Source organism: Oncorhynchus clarkii, chromosome 20 (genome assembly GCF_045791955.1).
Source record: "Oncorhynchus clarkii lewisi isolate Uvic-CL-2024 chromosome 20, UVic_Ocla_1.0, whole genome shotgun sequence".
Lineage (NCBI taxonomy): Eukaryota > Metazoa > Chordata > Actinopteri > Salmoniformes > Salmonidae > Oncorhynchus > Oncorhynchus clarkii.
Window position 1 is genome coordinate 44225645 of NC_092166.1, and position 17007 is coordinate 44242651.

The 17007-nt window shown below is 42.7% G+C and overlaps 1 protein-coding gene across 3 annotated transcripts in view; it reads left to right on the plus strand.

The window, feature by feature from the left end:
* LOC139376396 (monocarboxylate transporter 6-like) overlaps positions 1 to 17007 on the plus strand; it is a 42747-nt gene that overhangs the window by 12507 nt on the left and 13233 nt on the right. For 2 of the 3 annotated variants that reach the window (XM_071118942.1, XM_071118941.1), the window contains 2 exons: positions 15 to 168; positions 10126 to 10580. In XM_071118942.1, coding sequence (XP_070975043.1) covers positions 10220 to 10580 — 361 coding nt within the window. In that variant the 5' untranslated portion in view covers positions 15 to 168; positions 10126 to 10219. The remainder of the gene's footprint in view (positions 1 to 14; positions 169 to 10125; positions 10581 to 17007) is intronic. The other variant, XM_071118940.1, reaches the window with a different exon arrangement.

The window sequence follows — 17007 nt, forward strand, 5'->3', positions numbered from 1 at the left end:
TTCTTCTCTTTTAGCATCACCAAAGACACTTGTGAAACTCTGTAAGTTCTGGACGGGATAGCAATTAATCCCAGGAGATTTGGAGTTGGTGCGTGGAGATCTCCTGAAGTCGTCCATTTGTTTCCAGGGAACCACTGAATCGAACCACTGTTTTGCATCGCACTTGAGGTATGCATAGCCACTAGTGACTACAAGGCCGTCATTGAAAATAAGAATTTGTTCTTAACTGACTTGCCTAGTTAAATAAATAAAAAATATTTATGTAGAAGTGGTAAGTAGAGTTTTACATTGATGTGATACCTATTTTTTTTGGTTTTGTTATTACTGTCACAGCTGTATTAATGGTGATATATGTTTCATTTGTCTGATAAAAAGACATGCCTTGATTGCACACCGTGGACTGAAAAAGTTTAAAGCCGTTGATGCCCTGTTGTTGGTAGCTGCATCCAAGTACAGAATCTGTATATACCAGTAGACAGAACACTCATGGTGTTAATAAATGTAAAATCATGACATTGCATTGATGATCATGAAAAAAATAACTAACTATGCTTAGGCTACTACTCTAAACACACCAAATATACATTCTTCAAATAGTTTTGTAAGGGCTTGCAAATTATAGTATTTGAAATCATATTTCATTGTTCACAAACAGCGTGTCTGACTAGACTAGAAGTTGCCCTGGACTGTAACTGTACATCAGATGCATGAATGGACATGTGAATTGGCCTACTACCAGTCTGGAGTCTCTGTTTCTATCGGTTACTCTAAGAGTGCTAGAAGTCTCACCCCACACCAGAGCAGCTAAACAATTGTCCTCTACCCCTCCTTTCCTGTTCTCTCCCTTAGCTCATTAGCGTCGCTATTTTTTTCCTGTTCCTTAAATGTTTGTAACTTGTACGTTTACTTCATTATGCGGCATGCATGTCTTAGCTTGCTTGAAAGTAGCCTATAGCCAAAATCCCAACATAGAAACATGGAGGCAATTGTTTCACAATTATTTACTCATGCGTTCTCCTGTTCTATTGGTTTTCTTTAAACTTTACTCCATTGTCTAGCAGCTAAAGGCATTAAAGGGTATAGGCTTTGTGTGTTTGGACCATGATTGTTTGTTGGTGACGTGGACACCAAGGAACTTGAAGCTCTCAACCAGCTCCACTACAGCCCCATCAATGAGAATGGGGGCATGCTCGGTCCACTTTCCCTGTAGTCCACAATCTTCTCCTTTGTCTTGATCATGTTGAGGGAGAGGTTGTTATCCTGGCACCACACGGCCAAGATAACAACTTCCCTATAAGTTGTCTCATCGTTGTCGGTGATCAGGCCTACCACTGTTGTGTCGTCGGCAAACTTAATGCGGTTGGAGTCGTGCCTGGCCATGCAGTTATGGGTGAACAGAGAGTACAGGAGGGGACTGAGCATGCACCCCTGAGGGGCCCCCGTGTTGAGGATAAACGTGGCAGATGTGTTGTTACCTCCCCGTCAGGATGTCTGGGATCCAGTTGCAGAGAGAGGTGTTTAGTCCCAGGGTCCTTCGCTTAGTAATGAGCTTTGAGGGCACTATGGTGTTGAACGCTGAGCTGTAGTCAATGAATTGCATTCTTACGTAGGTGTTCCTTTTGTCCAGGTGGGAAAGGGCAATGTGGAGTGCAATAGAGATTGCATCATCTGTTGGGGTGGTATGCAAATTGGAGTGGGTCTAGGGTTTCTGGGATGATGGTGTTGACGTGAGCCATGACCAGCCTTTCAAAGCATTTCATGGCTACAGACGTGAGTGCTACGGGGCGGTAGTCCTTTAGGCAGGTTACCTTAGTCCCTGTGCCCAAGAACACTATGGTGGCCTGCTTGTAACATGTTGGTATTTAAAAAAGGAGTATACGCAATGCCCTCTGAAAAATAAGTGGGTATAGACTAGGGATGCACCAATTTACATATTTGACCGATATCCGATATTATCCTTGCCAAAAAAACGATACCGATATTTAAAAACTTTGCGTCCGTTTAAGCATTCTAGTACAGTTAAATAGTTCACACACACACAGAACTAGCAGTCCCTGGTTCGAATCCAGGCTGTATCACATCCGGCCGTGATTGGGAGTCCTATAGGGCGGTGCACAATTGGCCCAGTGTCGTCCGGGTTTGGCCATCATTGTAAATAAGAATTTGTTCTTAACTGACTTGCCTAGTTAAACAAAGGTTACACACACCACACTGACCAAAAAGTTAATTTTGTTTGCGTTTACGTATGTCCCCATTACCAGTAAAACATAATCAAAACCTATTTCTTTCACTTACTTGCTGTTTCGTTGTTCATTTGTTCTGTCTCAACCAGGATTTCATCATACATGTCAAGCTGTGAAGTTTCAGCTATATCTGACTGTGGCCTTTCTTTCACGGTGCGCACTGTCACTGTGTCCGTTGAGGGGAAAAAAGTATTTGATCCCCTGCTGATTTTGTACGTTTGCCCACTGACAAAGAAATGATCAGTTTATAATTTTAATGATAGGTTTATTTGAACAGTGAGAGACAGAATAGCGCATGTCAAAAATGTTATAAATTGATTTGCATTTTAATGAGGGAAATAAGTATTTGACCCCCTCTCAATCAGAAAGATTTCTGGCTCCCAGGTGTCTTTTATACAGGTAATGAGCTGAGATTAGGAGCACACTCTTAAAGGGAGTGCTTCTAATCTCAGTTTGTTAACTGTATAAAAGACATCTGTCCACAGAAGCAATCAATCAGATTCCAAACTCTCCACCATGGCCAAGACCAAAGAGCTCTCCAAGGAGACTGATAATTTCTTTGTCAGTGGGCAAACGTACAAAATCTGCAGGGGATCAAATACTTTTTTCCCTCACTGTATAACATTTTACGTTAATCCTGTTTCTTATCTGCATCAAAGTCGCAGTCCTTGTACCTATCATTAAGCATGGTGGCGACACAGTAAAGAGGCTCAGAGAGAATGCCACGGAATCGCTTGTTCACAACCTCGAGTACTTTTGTAAGTTTTAACCCCATGGTCTGTGTTGGCAGTTTTGTTGAGCAGGCGTTTCAATGCCATGACAGAGGGTATCACATCTGCTGCAGACGCAGTTGATGAGCTTATTTCTGGAGTCAGTTGATCGAATGGCGCTAGGAGTGTGTTCATGTTTCAAACATGTTTTCAAATGCCATTGAAATGGCAGCGGTATGAGAACCAGCACATTCTTGAGCATGCAATGCAGCTTTCCTCAGTATGAAATCCTCGTCCACCCACTGTGCTGTCAGACTCTGCATGCTCATGGGGCTGAATTCGCTGGTCCCAATGTCAGTGATGCCCATAGCAAGTAGCTCAGATGTGCTTTTCAACAATACTGTGTGACTCTGGTAGGGCAACATCTGAAAAATAGCACCTACTTGGTAGTGTGTACCGGGGCTCAAGGTGCTCGACCAGTCGGTGAAAGCCAACATCATCCACAACCGAGAACGGTTGATTGTCAAGGGCAATGAATTCCATTATCTTGGCGTTAATGGATTTCGCCTTTGCATTGTCTCGCTGAAATGTTCTTACTCTTTCAAATGACTGCTTGACTTTAACTTGTTTTGTTGTTGGAAGTGTGCGCTTAGTATTTTTCTGCTTTTGTTCTGTGTAGCTCTTTATTTTTCATGGCATCATTACGTCATCCACCTCCGTTATATAGGTATGCACGCCAGCTTTGACATCGGTTTTGCACATCGGCGTTAAACTAGACATCGGGCCGACGTTGGCATTTTTAGCTAATACTGGCCGATTCCGATATGTGTCACCGATATATCGCACATCCCTAGTATAGATGTGACTCAACAAAATTCATAATCAGAGTAATACAGTTTGGCTACCTTTTCTTAAAAATCCATCAACTCCCCCAAACATGATGATGTTGTACCTTTCAATAAAATAAAACAAGGAGAACTCGCAAAATAATTATTCAATAAAACAGTTTAATATCTTATCAAAAAAGCATGTACTTGAAAAAGAAAAAAAATCAGGTTACCTGATTAGTTTATGATTGGTGTCCGTGTCCAAGCCTGGCAAGGTGAGACAGGATCTCAGCTGCATCCACATGATGTATTGACACTCAATCTCCACCACTGAACATGGAAGCCCATTGACACCAACTGTCCCTTGACCATATGATAGCCAGCATTTGGCATCTGGGATTTGATGGTTGTCAGTGTTGTTGAGCTCTTCATCACAAATAGTACTGTATAACCCCCACAGGTAAACCATAATTCATGCCTTCTAAATATGGTACACTTGGAGACCCCCAATAACTCTGCAATGCATGGTACCGGAAGGTAAGTTTTGAGCATATTCTTCACTTCTCTTTGAATGACAAGTTTTTGGCTGCCTGTTACCCCAACAACTGCCTCAAACTGAATTGATGTCGTTGGGCAAGCCTCAATTTAAGCTTTGACAAGATTTGATTAATCTCTCAATGTCTCTGTGATCATTGGAGGGAAATCAACCTGATCGGCAAAGGATTCAATGAGGATATGCTCATTATTGAACAGGAATTCCAGGTAATCCAGATCAAGGGTTGTATGATGGCTTGCTGTAACCTGGACTGCAACCTCTCCAGGAGCTGGTCTTTCAGAATGTTCTGACAATAGAAAAACACAATTAGCTAAGCATACAGTTCACTTATGTTTTTGTCCATCAAATATTTACCCATGTACTCTTGAATAATGTCTTAGAAATGCCTACTGCCTCTAATGGACTGTTTCACTCTATTGCTTAATTAAGTGTTGCTGTATACAGGTTGCATGGCTGTAATGTGCAGTAGGTAGTTAGCTAGCTCGCTAAAACCAAGATGCCACAACAAGTGTTGCTGAAATGATTACAGCTCTATGGATGCCACTGTACTGTAAATTGTCTTGCTATCTTTAGTTAACGGTATCTTTTTTTAATTTTTTTATTTATTTTACCTTTATTTAACCAGGTAGGCAAGTTGAGAACAAGTTCTCATTTACAATTGCGACCTGGCCAAGATAAAGCAAAGCAGTTCGACAGATACAACAACACAGAGTTACACATGGAGTAAAACAAACATACAGTCAATAATAAAGTATAAACAAGTCTATATACAATGTGAGCAAATGAGGTGAGAAGGGAGGTAAAGGCAAAAAAGGCCTTGGTGGCAAGGTAAATACAATATAGCAAGTAAAACACTGGAATGGTAGTTTTGCAATGGAAGAATGTGCAAAGTAGAAATAAAAATAATGGGGTGCAAAGGAGCAAAATAAATAAATAAATAAATAAATTAAATACAGTTGGGAAAGAGGTAGTTGATAGGGCTAAATTATAGGTGGGCTATGTACAGGTTCAGTAATCTGTGAACTGCTCTGACAGTTGGTGCTTAAAGCTAGTGAGGGAGATAAGTGTTTCCAGTTTCAGAGATTTTTGTAGTTCGTTCCAGTCATTGGCAGCAGAGAACTGGAAAGAGAGGCGGCCAAAGAAAGAATTGGTTTTGGGGGTGATTAGAGAGATATACCTGCTGGAGCGTGTGCTACAGGTGGGAGATGCTATGGTGACCAGCGAGCTGAGATAAGGGGGGACTTTACCTAGCAGGGTCTTGTAGATGACATGGAGCCAGTGGGTTTGGCGACGAGTATGAAGCGAGGGCCAGCCAACGAGAGCGTACAGGTCGCAATGTTGGGTAGTATATGGGGCTTTGGTGACAAAACGGATTGCACTGTGATAGACTGCATCCAATTTGTTGAGTAGGGTATTGGAGGCTATTTTGTAAATGACATCGCCAAAGTCGAGGATTGGTAGGATGGTCAGTTTTACAAGGGTATGTTTGGCAGCATGAGTGAAGGATGCTTTGTTGCGAAATAGGAAGCCAATTCTAGATTTAACTTTGGATTGGAGATGTTTGATATGGGTCTGGAAGGAGAGTTTACAGTCTAACCAGACACCTAAGTATTTGTAGTTGTCCACGTATTCTAAGTCAGAGCCGTCCAGAGTAGTGATGTTGGACAGGTGGGTAGGTGCAGGTAGCGATCGGTTGAAGAGCATGCATTTAGTTTTACTTGTATTTAAGAGCAATTGGAGGCCACGGAAGGAGAGTTGTATGGCATTGAAGCTTGCCTGGAGGGTTGTTAACACAGTGTCCAAAGAAGGGCCGGAAGTATACAGAATGGTGTCGTCTGCGTAGAGGTGGATCAGAGACTCACCAGCAGCAAGAGCGACCTCATTGATGTATACAGAGAAGAGAGTCGGTCCAAGAATTGAACCCTGTGGCACCCCCATAGAGACTGCCAGAGGTCCGGACAACAGACCCTCCGATTTGACACACTGAACTCTATCAGAGAAGTAGTTGGTGAACCAGGCGAGGCAATCATTTGAGAAACCAAGGCTGTTGAGTCTGCCGATGAGGATGTGGTGATTGACAGAGTCGAAAGCCTTGGCCAGATCAATGAATACGGCTGCACAGTAATGTTTCTTATCGATGGCGGTTAAGATATCGTTTAGGATCTTGAGCGTGGCTGAGGTGCACCCATGACCAGCTCTGAAACCAGATTGCATAGCAGAGAAGGTATGGTGAGATTCAAAATGGTCGGTAATCTGTTTGTTGACTTGGCTTTCGAAGACCTTAGAAAGGCATGGTAGGATAGATATAGGTCTGTAGCAGTTTGGGTCAAGAGTGTCCCCCCCTTTGAAGAGGGGGATGACCGCAGCTGCTTTCCAATCTATGGGAATCTCAGACGACACGAAAGAGAGGTTGAACAGGCTAGTAATAGGGGTGGCAACAATTTCGGCAGATAATTTTAGAAAGAAAGGGTCCAGATTGTCTAGCCCGGCTGATTTGTAGGGGTCCAGATTTTGCAGCTCTTTCAGAACATCAGCTGAATGGATTTGGGAGAAGGAGAAATGGGGAAGGCTTGGGCGAGTTGCTGTTGGGGGTGCAGTGCTGTTGACAGGGGTAGGAGTAGCCAGGTGGAAAGCATGGCCAGCAGTAGAAAAATGCTTATTGAAATGTTCAATTATGGTGGATTTATCAGTGGTGACAGTGTTTCCTATCTTCAGTGCAGTGGGCAGCTGGGAGGAGGTGTTCTTATTCTCCATGGACTTTACAGTGTCCCAGAACTTTTTTGAGTTAGTGTTGCAAGAAGCAAATTTCTGCTTGAAAAAGCTAGCCTTGGCTTTTCTAACTGCCTGTGTATAATGGTTTCTAGCTTCCCTGAACAGCTGCATATCACGGGGGCTGTTCGATGCTAATGCAGAACGCCATAGGATGTTTTTGTGTTGGTTAAGGGCAGTCAGGTCTGGGGAGAACCAAGGGCTATATCTGTTCCTGGTTCTAAATTTCTTGAATGGGGCATGTTTATTTAAGATGGTTAGGAAGGCATTTTTAAAAAATATCCAGGCATCCTCTACTGACGGGATGAGGTCAATATCCTTCCAGGATACCCCGGCCAGGTCGATTAGAAAGGCCTGCTCGCTGAAGTGTTTCAGGGAGCGTTTTACAGTGATGAGAGGAGGTCGTTTGACCACTGACCCATTACGGATGCAGGCAATGAGGCAGTGATCGCTGAGATCTTGGTTGAAGACAGCAGAGGTGTATTTAGAGGGGAAGTTGGTTAGGATGATATCTATGAGGGTGCCTGTGTTTAAGGCTTTGGGGAGGTACCTGGTAGGTTCATTGATAATTTGTGTGAGATTGAGGGCATCAAGTTTAGATTGTAGGATGGCTGGGGTGTTAAGCATGTTCCAGTTTAGGTCGCCTAGCAGCACGAGCTCTGAAGATCGATGGGGGGCAATCAGTTCACATATGGTGTCCAGAGCACAGCTGGGGGCAGAGGGTGGTCTATAGCAGGCGGCAACAGTGAGAGACTTGTTTTTAGAGAGGTGGATTTTTAAAAGTAGAAGTTCAAATTGTTTGGGTACAGACCTGGATAGTAGGACAGAACTCTGCAGGCTATCTTTGCAGTAGATTGCAACACCGCCCCCTTTGGCAGTTCTATCTTGTCTGAAAATGTTGTAGTTTGGAATTAAAATGTCTGAATTTTTGGTGGTCTTCCTAAGCCAGGATTCAGACACAGCTAGAACATCCGGGTTGGCAGAGTGTGCTAAAGCAGTGAATAGAACAAACTTAGGGAGGAGGCTTCTAATGTTAACATGCATGAAACCAAGGCTATTACGGTTACAGAAGTCATCGAAAGAGAGCGCCTGGGGAATAGGAGTGGAGCTAGGCACTGCAGGGCCTGGATTCACCTCTACATCGCCAGAGGAACATAGGAGGAGTAGAATAAGGGTGCGGCTAAAAGCAATAAGATTTGGTCGTCTAGAACGTCTGGAACAGAGAGTAAAAGGAGGTTTCTGGGGGCGATAAAATAGCATCAAGGTATAATGTACAGACAAAGGTAAGGTAGGATGTGAATACAGTGGAGGTAAACCTAGGTATTGAGTGATGAAGAGAGAGATATTGTCTCTAGAAACATCATTGAAACCAGGAGATGTCATTGCATGTGTGGGTGGTGGAACTAATAGGTTGGATAAGGTATAGTGAGCAGGACTAGAGGCTCTACAGTGAAATAAGCCAATAAACACTAACCAGAACAGCAATGGACAAGACATATTGACATTAAGGAGAGGCATGCTTAGTCGAGTGATCAAAAGGGTCCAGTGAGTGGAGAGGTTGGTTGAGGGTCACGGCGATTTAGACAGCTAGCCAGGCCAACCGGTAGCAAGCTAGCATAGGATGGAGTCTGTTGTTAGCCACCTCTTGCGTTCGGTCAGTAGATTAGTGGGGTTCCGTGAGGTAGAGGGGATTAATCCAAATCACACAACAACAACAAAAATAAGAACAATAGATATAGTTATAGAGGCCTCGAGAAGAAAACATAATAATAATAAAAATAAATAAATTGTCCGATTGTCTATTCAGATAGCAGCTAACGGTTAAGTAAGACAGCTAACGGTTAGCGGGCCGCAGATGGGCGTTCAGGTAACGTCGCGACAGAGGAGCCAGCCGGATCTCATTCAGGTAGATAACGTCGGCAGTCCAGTTGTGAAGGCCCGGTGGGGCTCCGCGTAGGCAGTGAAACGGGTCCAGATAGGTGACTGCAGCCCAGGAGTGAATGATGGAACTCAAGAGTGATTGACGGAGCTGGCTAGCACCGGAACAATCGATGTTTGCTCCGGAATCGACGAAAGCCGACTGTCACACGGATAGCAGCTAGCTAGCTGTGAGATCCGGGTATGAATGTCCAGAGAGCAGTTGAAATCCAGGGACATGGAGAGAAAAATTGGTCCGGTATGTTCCGTTCCGAGCCGCGCCGTACAAAACTGGCGATAGATTTTCGATGGATTTTCGAGCTAAAGGATAGCTGATGACCACAAACCGTGGTTAGCTGAATACTAACGATTTGCCAGTAAAGAAGCTAACTAGCTTCAATTTGATGATGATTTTGAAAACCAGTCACGAACGTTAGCTACCCCATGCATCTGAATTCACAGTGTTAATTTACCCTAGGTACGGGAACTACAAACCTAGCTAAGGGTAGTTGGCTAGCCAATGCATGAATGCATGTGGGGGGTGTAATTAACGTTATAGCGATGAACAAGATCATAACATCACTTCATACAAACTGTGAAAGCAAATTCTATAGAAACCGTCTTCCTCCATCACATCATGTCGTCCAGGTCAGATCTGGTTGTTGCTTGGGATTTGATCGATTGAACAATCCAGCCAATATTGGTTTTGACAGAGGGAACTGATTGGTCAGGATTTAAAGATTCTGCCCTCAATTTTCAAAACACTTTTCCTTCCTTACAAATGTACGACTCTCTTTGTGCGTCACGGTGACATAACTCAAGAGTGTGCGCAGATTCAATCTTTAAGTGTATTTTTAATTCACAGCAGAATATTAATTGTCGTAAATGGAATTGTAATAATTCTGGAAATAAATTATCCTTGCAAAATGTATGAAATGTGTTCAAGTAAAAAGTTTGCGATTGTTACATTTATTCACAAATCATGATACAAGCTTGCAAAATTAAATTACACATTTGCAAATCGTAATTGCAACCACAAAATGAAAATAAAAACTCATAGTTCTGTCATCATTATAATCCCATACCCCTCTCCCCATTCACAGGTGAGAAGGAGAGACATGGTGAGATGGAATATACTAGTGAGTGTCATCCACCCTGGCAAACTACTAGGGCATTGCCTCAGCATCTGAGAAGAGTATGAACCGGAGGAATGGCAACAAGGTGGCAGGGGACTGTGACAGCTTCCAGATGGAGAGCAAGGCCCCGGAGCAGGCACCCAGCATGGAGCAGAAGAATGGTGAGATCATGGACTCTGAGGAGGTGGAGAATGGCAAATCTGAACCCATAAACCCTCTGGCTATGGATGGGACCGTCACTGCACCTGATGGGGGTTGGGGCTGGGTGGTGCTGGTGGCCACCATCCTGGTGCTCGCCTTGACTCTGGCCTTCCCCTCCTGCATGGGCATCTTCTACACGGACCTACAAACAGAGTTCCAGGCCAGCAACCAAGAGACCTCCTGGGTGCCTTCTATAATGACATCAGTGCTTCATGCTGGAGGTATTGTAGTCGAGTCACATCCTAGTTTCCATAGATTTCCTTAAGAATTTAAGTAGGATTTTTTTCGGGGTTCTTTTTGCAGTGACACATTCATATACAGTGGGGCAAAAATGTATTTAGTCAGCCACCAATTGTGCAAGTTCTCACACTTAAAAAGATGAGAAAGGCCTGTTTTTTTAATCATAGGTACACTTCAACTATGACAGACAAAATGAGAAAAAAAAATCCAGAAAATCACATTGTAGGATTTTTAATGAATTTATTTGCAAATTATGGTGGAAAATAAGTATTTGGTCACCTACAAACAAGCAAGATTTCTGGCTCTCACAGACCTGTAACTACTTCTTTAAGAGGCTCCTCTGTCCTCCACTCGTTACCTGTATTAATGGCACCTGTTTGAACTTGTTATCAGTATAAAAGACACCTGTCCACAACCTCAAACAGTCACACTCCAAACTCCACTATGGCCAAGACCAAAGAGCTGTAAAAGGACACCAGAAACAAAATTGTAGACCTGCACCAGGCTGGGAAGACTGAATCTGCAATAGGTAAGCAGCTTGGTTTGAAGAAATCAACTGTGGGAGCAATTATTAGGAAATGGAAGACATACAAGACCACTGATAATCTCCCTCGATCTGGGGCTCCACGCGAGATCTCACCCCGTGGGGTCAAAATGATCACAAGAACGGTGAGCAAAAATCCCAGAACCACACGGGGGGACCTAGTGAATGACCTGCAGAGAGCTGGGACCAAAGTAACAAAGCCTACCATCAGTAACACACTACACCGCCAGGGACTCAAATCCTGCAGTGCCCGACGTGTCCCCCATGCTTAAGCCAGTACATGTCCAGGCCCGTCGCAAGTTTGCTACAGAGCATTTGGATGATCCAGAAGAAGATTGGGAGAATGTCATATGGTCAGGTGAAACCAAAATAGAACTTTTGGGTAAAAACTCAACTTGTTGTGTTTGGAGGACAAAGAATGCTGAGTTGCATCCAAAGAACATCATGCCTACTGTGAAGCATGGGGATGGAAACATCATGCTTTGGGGCTGTTTTTCTGCAAAGGGACCAGGACGACTGATCCGTGTAAAGGAAAGAATGAATGGGGCCATGTATCGTGAGATTTTGAGTGAAAACCTCCTTCCATCAGCAAAGGCATTGAAGATGAAACGTGGCTGGGTCTTTCAGCATGACAATGATCCCAAACACACCACCCGGGCAACGGAGGAGTGGCTTCGTAAGAAGCATTTCAAGGTCCTGGAGTGGCCTAGCCAGTCCCCAGATCTCAACCCCATAGAAAATCTTTGGAGGGAGTTGAAAGTCCGTGTTGCCCAGCAACAGCCCCAAAACATCACTGCTCTAGAGGAGATCTGCATGGAGGAATGGGCCAAAATACCAGCAACAGTGTGTGAAAACCTTGTGAAGACTTACAGAAAACGTTTGACCTCTGTCATTGCCAACAAAAGGTATATAACAAAGTATTGAGATAAACTTTTGTTATTGACCAAATACTTATTTTCCACCATATAATAAATTCATAAAAAATCCTACAATGTGATTTTCTGGATTTTTTTTCTCTCATTTTGTCTGTCATAGTTGAAGTGTACCTATGATGAAAATTACAGGCCTCTCATCTTTTTAAGTGGGAGAACTTGCACAATTGGTGGCTGACTAAATCCTTTTTTTGCCCCACTGTATGCTTGCAGGGAAATGTGCTCAAAGTAAGTTCAATGATCACTGACAGTAAGTGTAGTACAGTATAAGACTATTAATGTAGGTGTTTCAGTGGCCGAGCCAGTCTAAACATGGTACAGACGTCCTTCCATTTAAAACACTTAAAGCAGAACTTCTAAACCACTCAGCAGACTAGCAGTTCAAAGAGACTATAAAGGTCCTAAACAGTCATTCTGATTCCCATGTAAAGTTTCCATTTGTGACTAAAATGTCACCCAAATTAATGCTATTTTTTTGGTTAAAATTAATTTATCTCATAGCTAACTACCAGGAAGTTTGAAAAGACAGGCTGAGTGGGCAGGGAGCTTATATTCATGAGCTCGCCTTGACTGACATTTGTTTGAAATGCCTATGTGAAGAAACTTCAATGCAGTGAGCAGTTTTGCAGTAAAATCATCTCAAGCTAATTTCTTGTCTCTTCTGATGCGGTTCCCAGCAGCACTGACGGATGTGTTGACATGCCAATTGCTTCAGAGTTTTGAACGACCCTTCCCCCATTTGTTCCATGCTGGCCGTTGACCTAGCCAGCCATTAACTAACTGACACCAGACACAGAGGAGACATATAAGTATCTTTGCCATAGATGAATAGTGTAAACTGTTATCTATATTTGCTGACACCCTACAGTCAAATTCTGTCACCATTACAATTGCTATCTAGCTATATAAACCATACCCCTCCGCAATCACACATTCTCCGATGTTGGTTACGAGATGGTACTTATTTAAATTAGGTAAGAGAATATCATGTAACCATTGGTGTATTGGAAGAGATGGCGAATGCACACTGTCAAAAATAAATACAAAATGTAGGCTTAAACGCAAAATAAAGGTGTTTATTAATAAAACATCATGGTGCCCAAAAAAATCATAAATGAAAGGTAAAAACAAAACACACGTTTCGGCTTTAGGTCATCATCAATGTGAATGTCGGCACACACATTTGGCTTCTATTTCAAGGATAATTGCATGTCACATGATCAAGCAAGAATACACATAACATCTATGAGTTAGTGCCTAGTAGAATAGAATGCATGACATAGATTATATACTAAAGCGGACAGAGAGATATCCTCAATTATTGCTTTTACATATACTATGTGAACATTTCCTCAGAATAAATTACACAGGATTGTAAGAGTAGGGAGCTAGAGATACCACTAGATAGCGGTATCGAACACCAAGAACAGGCAATATACTGTATATGACATTAGAAGAGCTGCATGTGAGGAAGTGTTTGATAAGGTAATAAACATCTTTATTTTGCATTTAAGACTCAGTTTTGGATTTATATATTTTTTTTGACAGTGTATGGGTCCCCCATCTCTTCCAGTATTCTTATTTGGACTCCTATGCACCTGGAACATACACTATTTAGTAGTAAGAACCTTTAAAAGAGCACAGAATGCCTCTTACCATTGGTGTATTAAAATGAGACTTATCCTCTTAATAATCCTGCTTGCTGAATCCAGTTGTTTGCCACGGGGGAGGGGACCAATAACTTTATGATCAAACTTTGTCAATGTAGAGGCAGTAGTCATTTTTCATACTTTGGTCATCATACTCTGACCTGGTTTCATCAAAATATCATCACATTTCATGGGAAACATGCTTTTGATTGTTCATGACCTTTAAGACCAAGGTGGAGTGTTTGTCCATCAGGAAATATTATATCAGACCATATGGATGATTTTCTTTCCAATATCTTGTATTTGCAGTATTTGTTAGAGAGACAGAGTGGGGCAGCTGATAAATGTGTTTTTATGAGATGTCACTTTGTGTATTTGTTTCACTCTTGAACGACACTGAACAAAAATTATAAATGCAACATGCAATTTCAACAATTTCAAAGAGTTTAATGAATTACAGTTCATATAAGGAAATCAGTCAATATAAATAAATAAATTGGGCCCTAATCTATGGATTTCACATGACTGGGCAGGGGTGCAGCCATGGGTGGGCCTGGGAGGGCATAGGCCTACCCACTTGGGAGCCAGGGCCCAACCAATCAGAATGAGTTTTTTTCCCCACAAAAGGGATATATTAAAGACAGAAACACTCCTCAGCACCCCTCCCCCATTCAAACGAAATAAACATTAAATTCTCTGACAACATCTCTGGTGGGCATTCCTGCAGTCAGCATGCCAATTGCACACTCCCTGAAAACTTGAAACATCTGTGGCATTGTGTGATAAAACTGCCCATTTTAAAGTGGTCTTTTATTGTCCCCAGCACAAGGTGCACCTGTGTAATGATCATGCCGTTTAACCAGCTTCTTGATATGCCACACCTGTCAGGTGGATGGATTATCAAGTGCAAAGGAGAAATGCTCACGAACAGGGATTTAAACAAATTTGTGCACAAAATTTGAGAGAAATAAGCTTTTTGTGCATAAGGAAAATTTCTAGGATGTTTAATTTCAGCTCATGAAACATGGGACCAACACTTTACATGTTGTTTATATTTTTGTTCAGTGTATATGACACATGATCATTCATTGTGCAAACATTTGATTTACTACAGTGAGTGCAGAGGTTTGCGGTCTCAAAGTGACTAGTCAGATCAGACACACAGTCTTGTATAACTAACCTTGTGGGGACACACAATTCAGTCCCATTCAAAATCCTATTTTCCCTAACCTATAAACCTAACCCGTACCTTAACCCTAACCCCAAAACCTAACTTTAACCCTAAACTTAATTCTAATTTTAACCTTAACCCTAAACCCCCTAGAAAGAGCATTTGTGGGGACGAACAAAGTGTCACCAGTTGGTCAAATTTTTGTTTGTTTACTATTCTTGTGGGGACTTCTGGTCCCCACAAGTATAGTTAAACACGGCCGCACACACAAAACCCATGGAAAGTGTGTATGAGAGTCAACACAGCCCCTGTTTGTTTATTTGATAAGGGAGATTTCAAGGGATTGTGTTTCACCCTTACACACCAATGATGTGTAGCGCCACATGAGCTGCCTTCCTTTGTTCAGTCACAGGGGGTCGGTCTGTTTCTGTGTGGATTTCAAGCCCTTAACATCTGGAAAAGTGTGTGTGTGTGTGTGTGTGTGTGTGTGTCAACTGCTTCAAAGCAACAACAAAGAATCACCAGCATTTAATTAAGTTGCTGAGTTAGAAGATTAACTTCTGAGCAATGTGTGGAGAAATCAGTAAACTGGTGGGCATTTCCATCGAAAAGGACCCATGAGCACCAACATGGAGCATATCAAATTGGGTGTCCAATGAAAGTTATATTTTGGGGAATTGAAGGCATAGATACAGTTGAAGTTGGAAGTTTACATACACCTTAGCCAAATACAATTGTCCCTGTCTTAGGTCAGTTAGGATCACCACTTTATTTTAAGAATGTGAAATCTCAGAATAAGAGTAGAGAGAATGATTTCTCAGAGTTCAGTGTGTCAAATCGGAGGGCCTGTTGTCCAGACCTCTGGCAGACTCTATGGGGGTGCCACAGGGTTCAATTCTCGGACCGACTCTTTTCTCTGTATATATCAATGATGTCGCTCTTGCTGCTGGTAATTCTCTGATCCACCTCTATGCAGACGACACCATTCTGTATACCTCTGGCACTTATTTGGACACTGCTAACAAACCTACAAACAAGCTTACACCACTCCTTCCGTGGCCTCCAACTGCTTTTAAATGCTAGTAAAACTAAGTGCATTCTCTTCAACCGATTGCTGCCCACACCCCCCCCCCCCTGACTAACATCACTACTCTGGACGGTTCTGGCCTAGACTATGTGGACAACTACCAGTACCCTGGTGTCTGGTTTGACTGTACACTCTCCTTCCAGACTCACATTAAGCATCTCCAATCCAAAATTAAATCTAGAATTTGCTTCCTATTTCGCAACAAAGCCTCCTCGACTCATGACGCCAAACACCCTCATAAAATTGACTATCCTACTGATCCTTGACTTCTGCGATGTCATTTACAAAATACCCCCCAACACTCTACTCAGACTACATACAATTTGCTATCACAGTGCCATCCGTTTTGTCACCAAAGGCCCATATGCTACCCACCTCTGCGACCTGTATGCTCTCGTTGGCTGGCCCTCGCTACATATTCGTCGCCAAACCCACTGGCTCCAGGTCATCTAAGTCTTTGATAGGTAATGCCCCACCTTATCTCAGCTCACTGGTCACCATAGCAACACCCACAAATAGCACGTGCTCCAGCAGGTATATTGCACTGGTCATCCCCAAAGCCAACACTTACAGTGGGGCAAAAAAGTATTTAGTCAGCCACCAATTGTGCAAGTTCTCCCACTTAAAAATATGAGAGAGGCCTGTAATTTTCATCATAGGTACACTTCAACTATGACAGACAAAATGAGGAAAAGAAATCCAGAATATCACATTGTAGGATTTTTTATGAATTTATTTGCAAATGATGGTGGAAAATAATAACGTTTTCTGTAAGTCTTCACAAGGTTTTCACAAACTGTTGCTGGTATTTTGGCCCATTCCTCCATGCAGATCTCCTCTAGAACAGTGATGTTTTGGGGCTGTTGCTGGGCAACACGGACTTTCAACTCCCTCCAAAGATTTTCTATGGGGTTGAGATCTGGAGACTGGCTAGGCCACTCCAGGACCTTGAAATGTTTCTTACGAAGCCACTCCTTCGTTGCCCGGGCGGTGTGTTTGGGATCAGTGTCATGCTGAAAGACCCA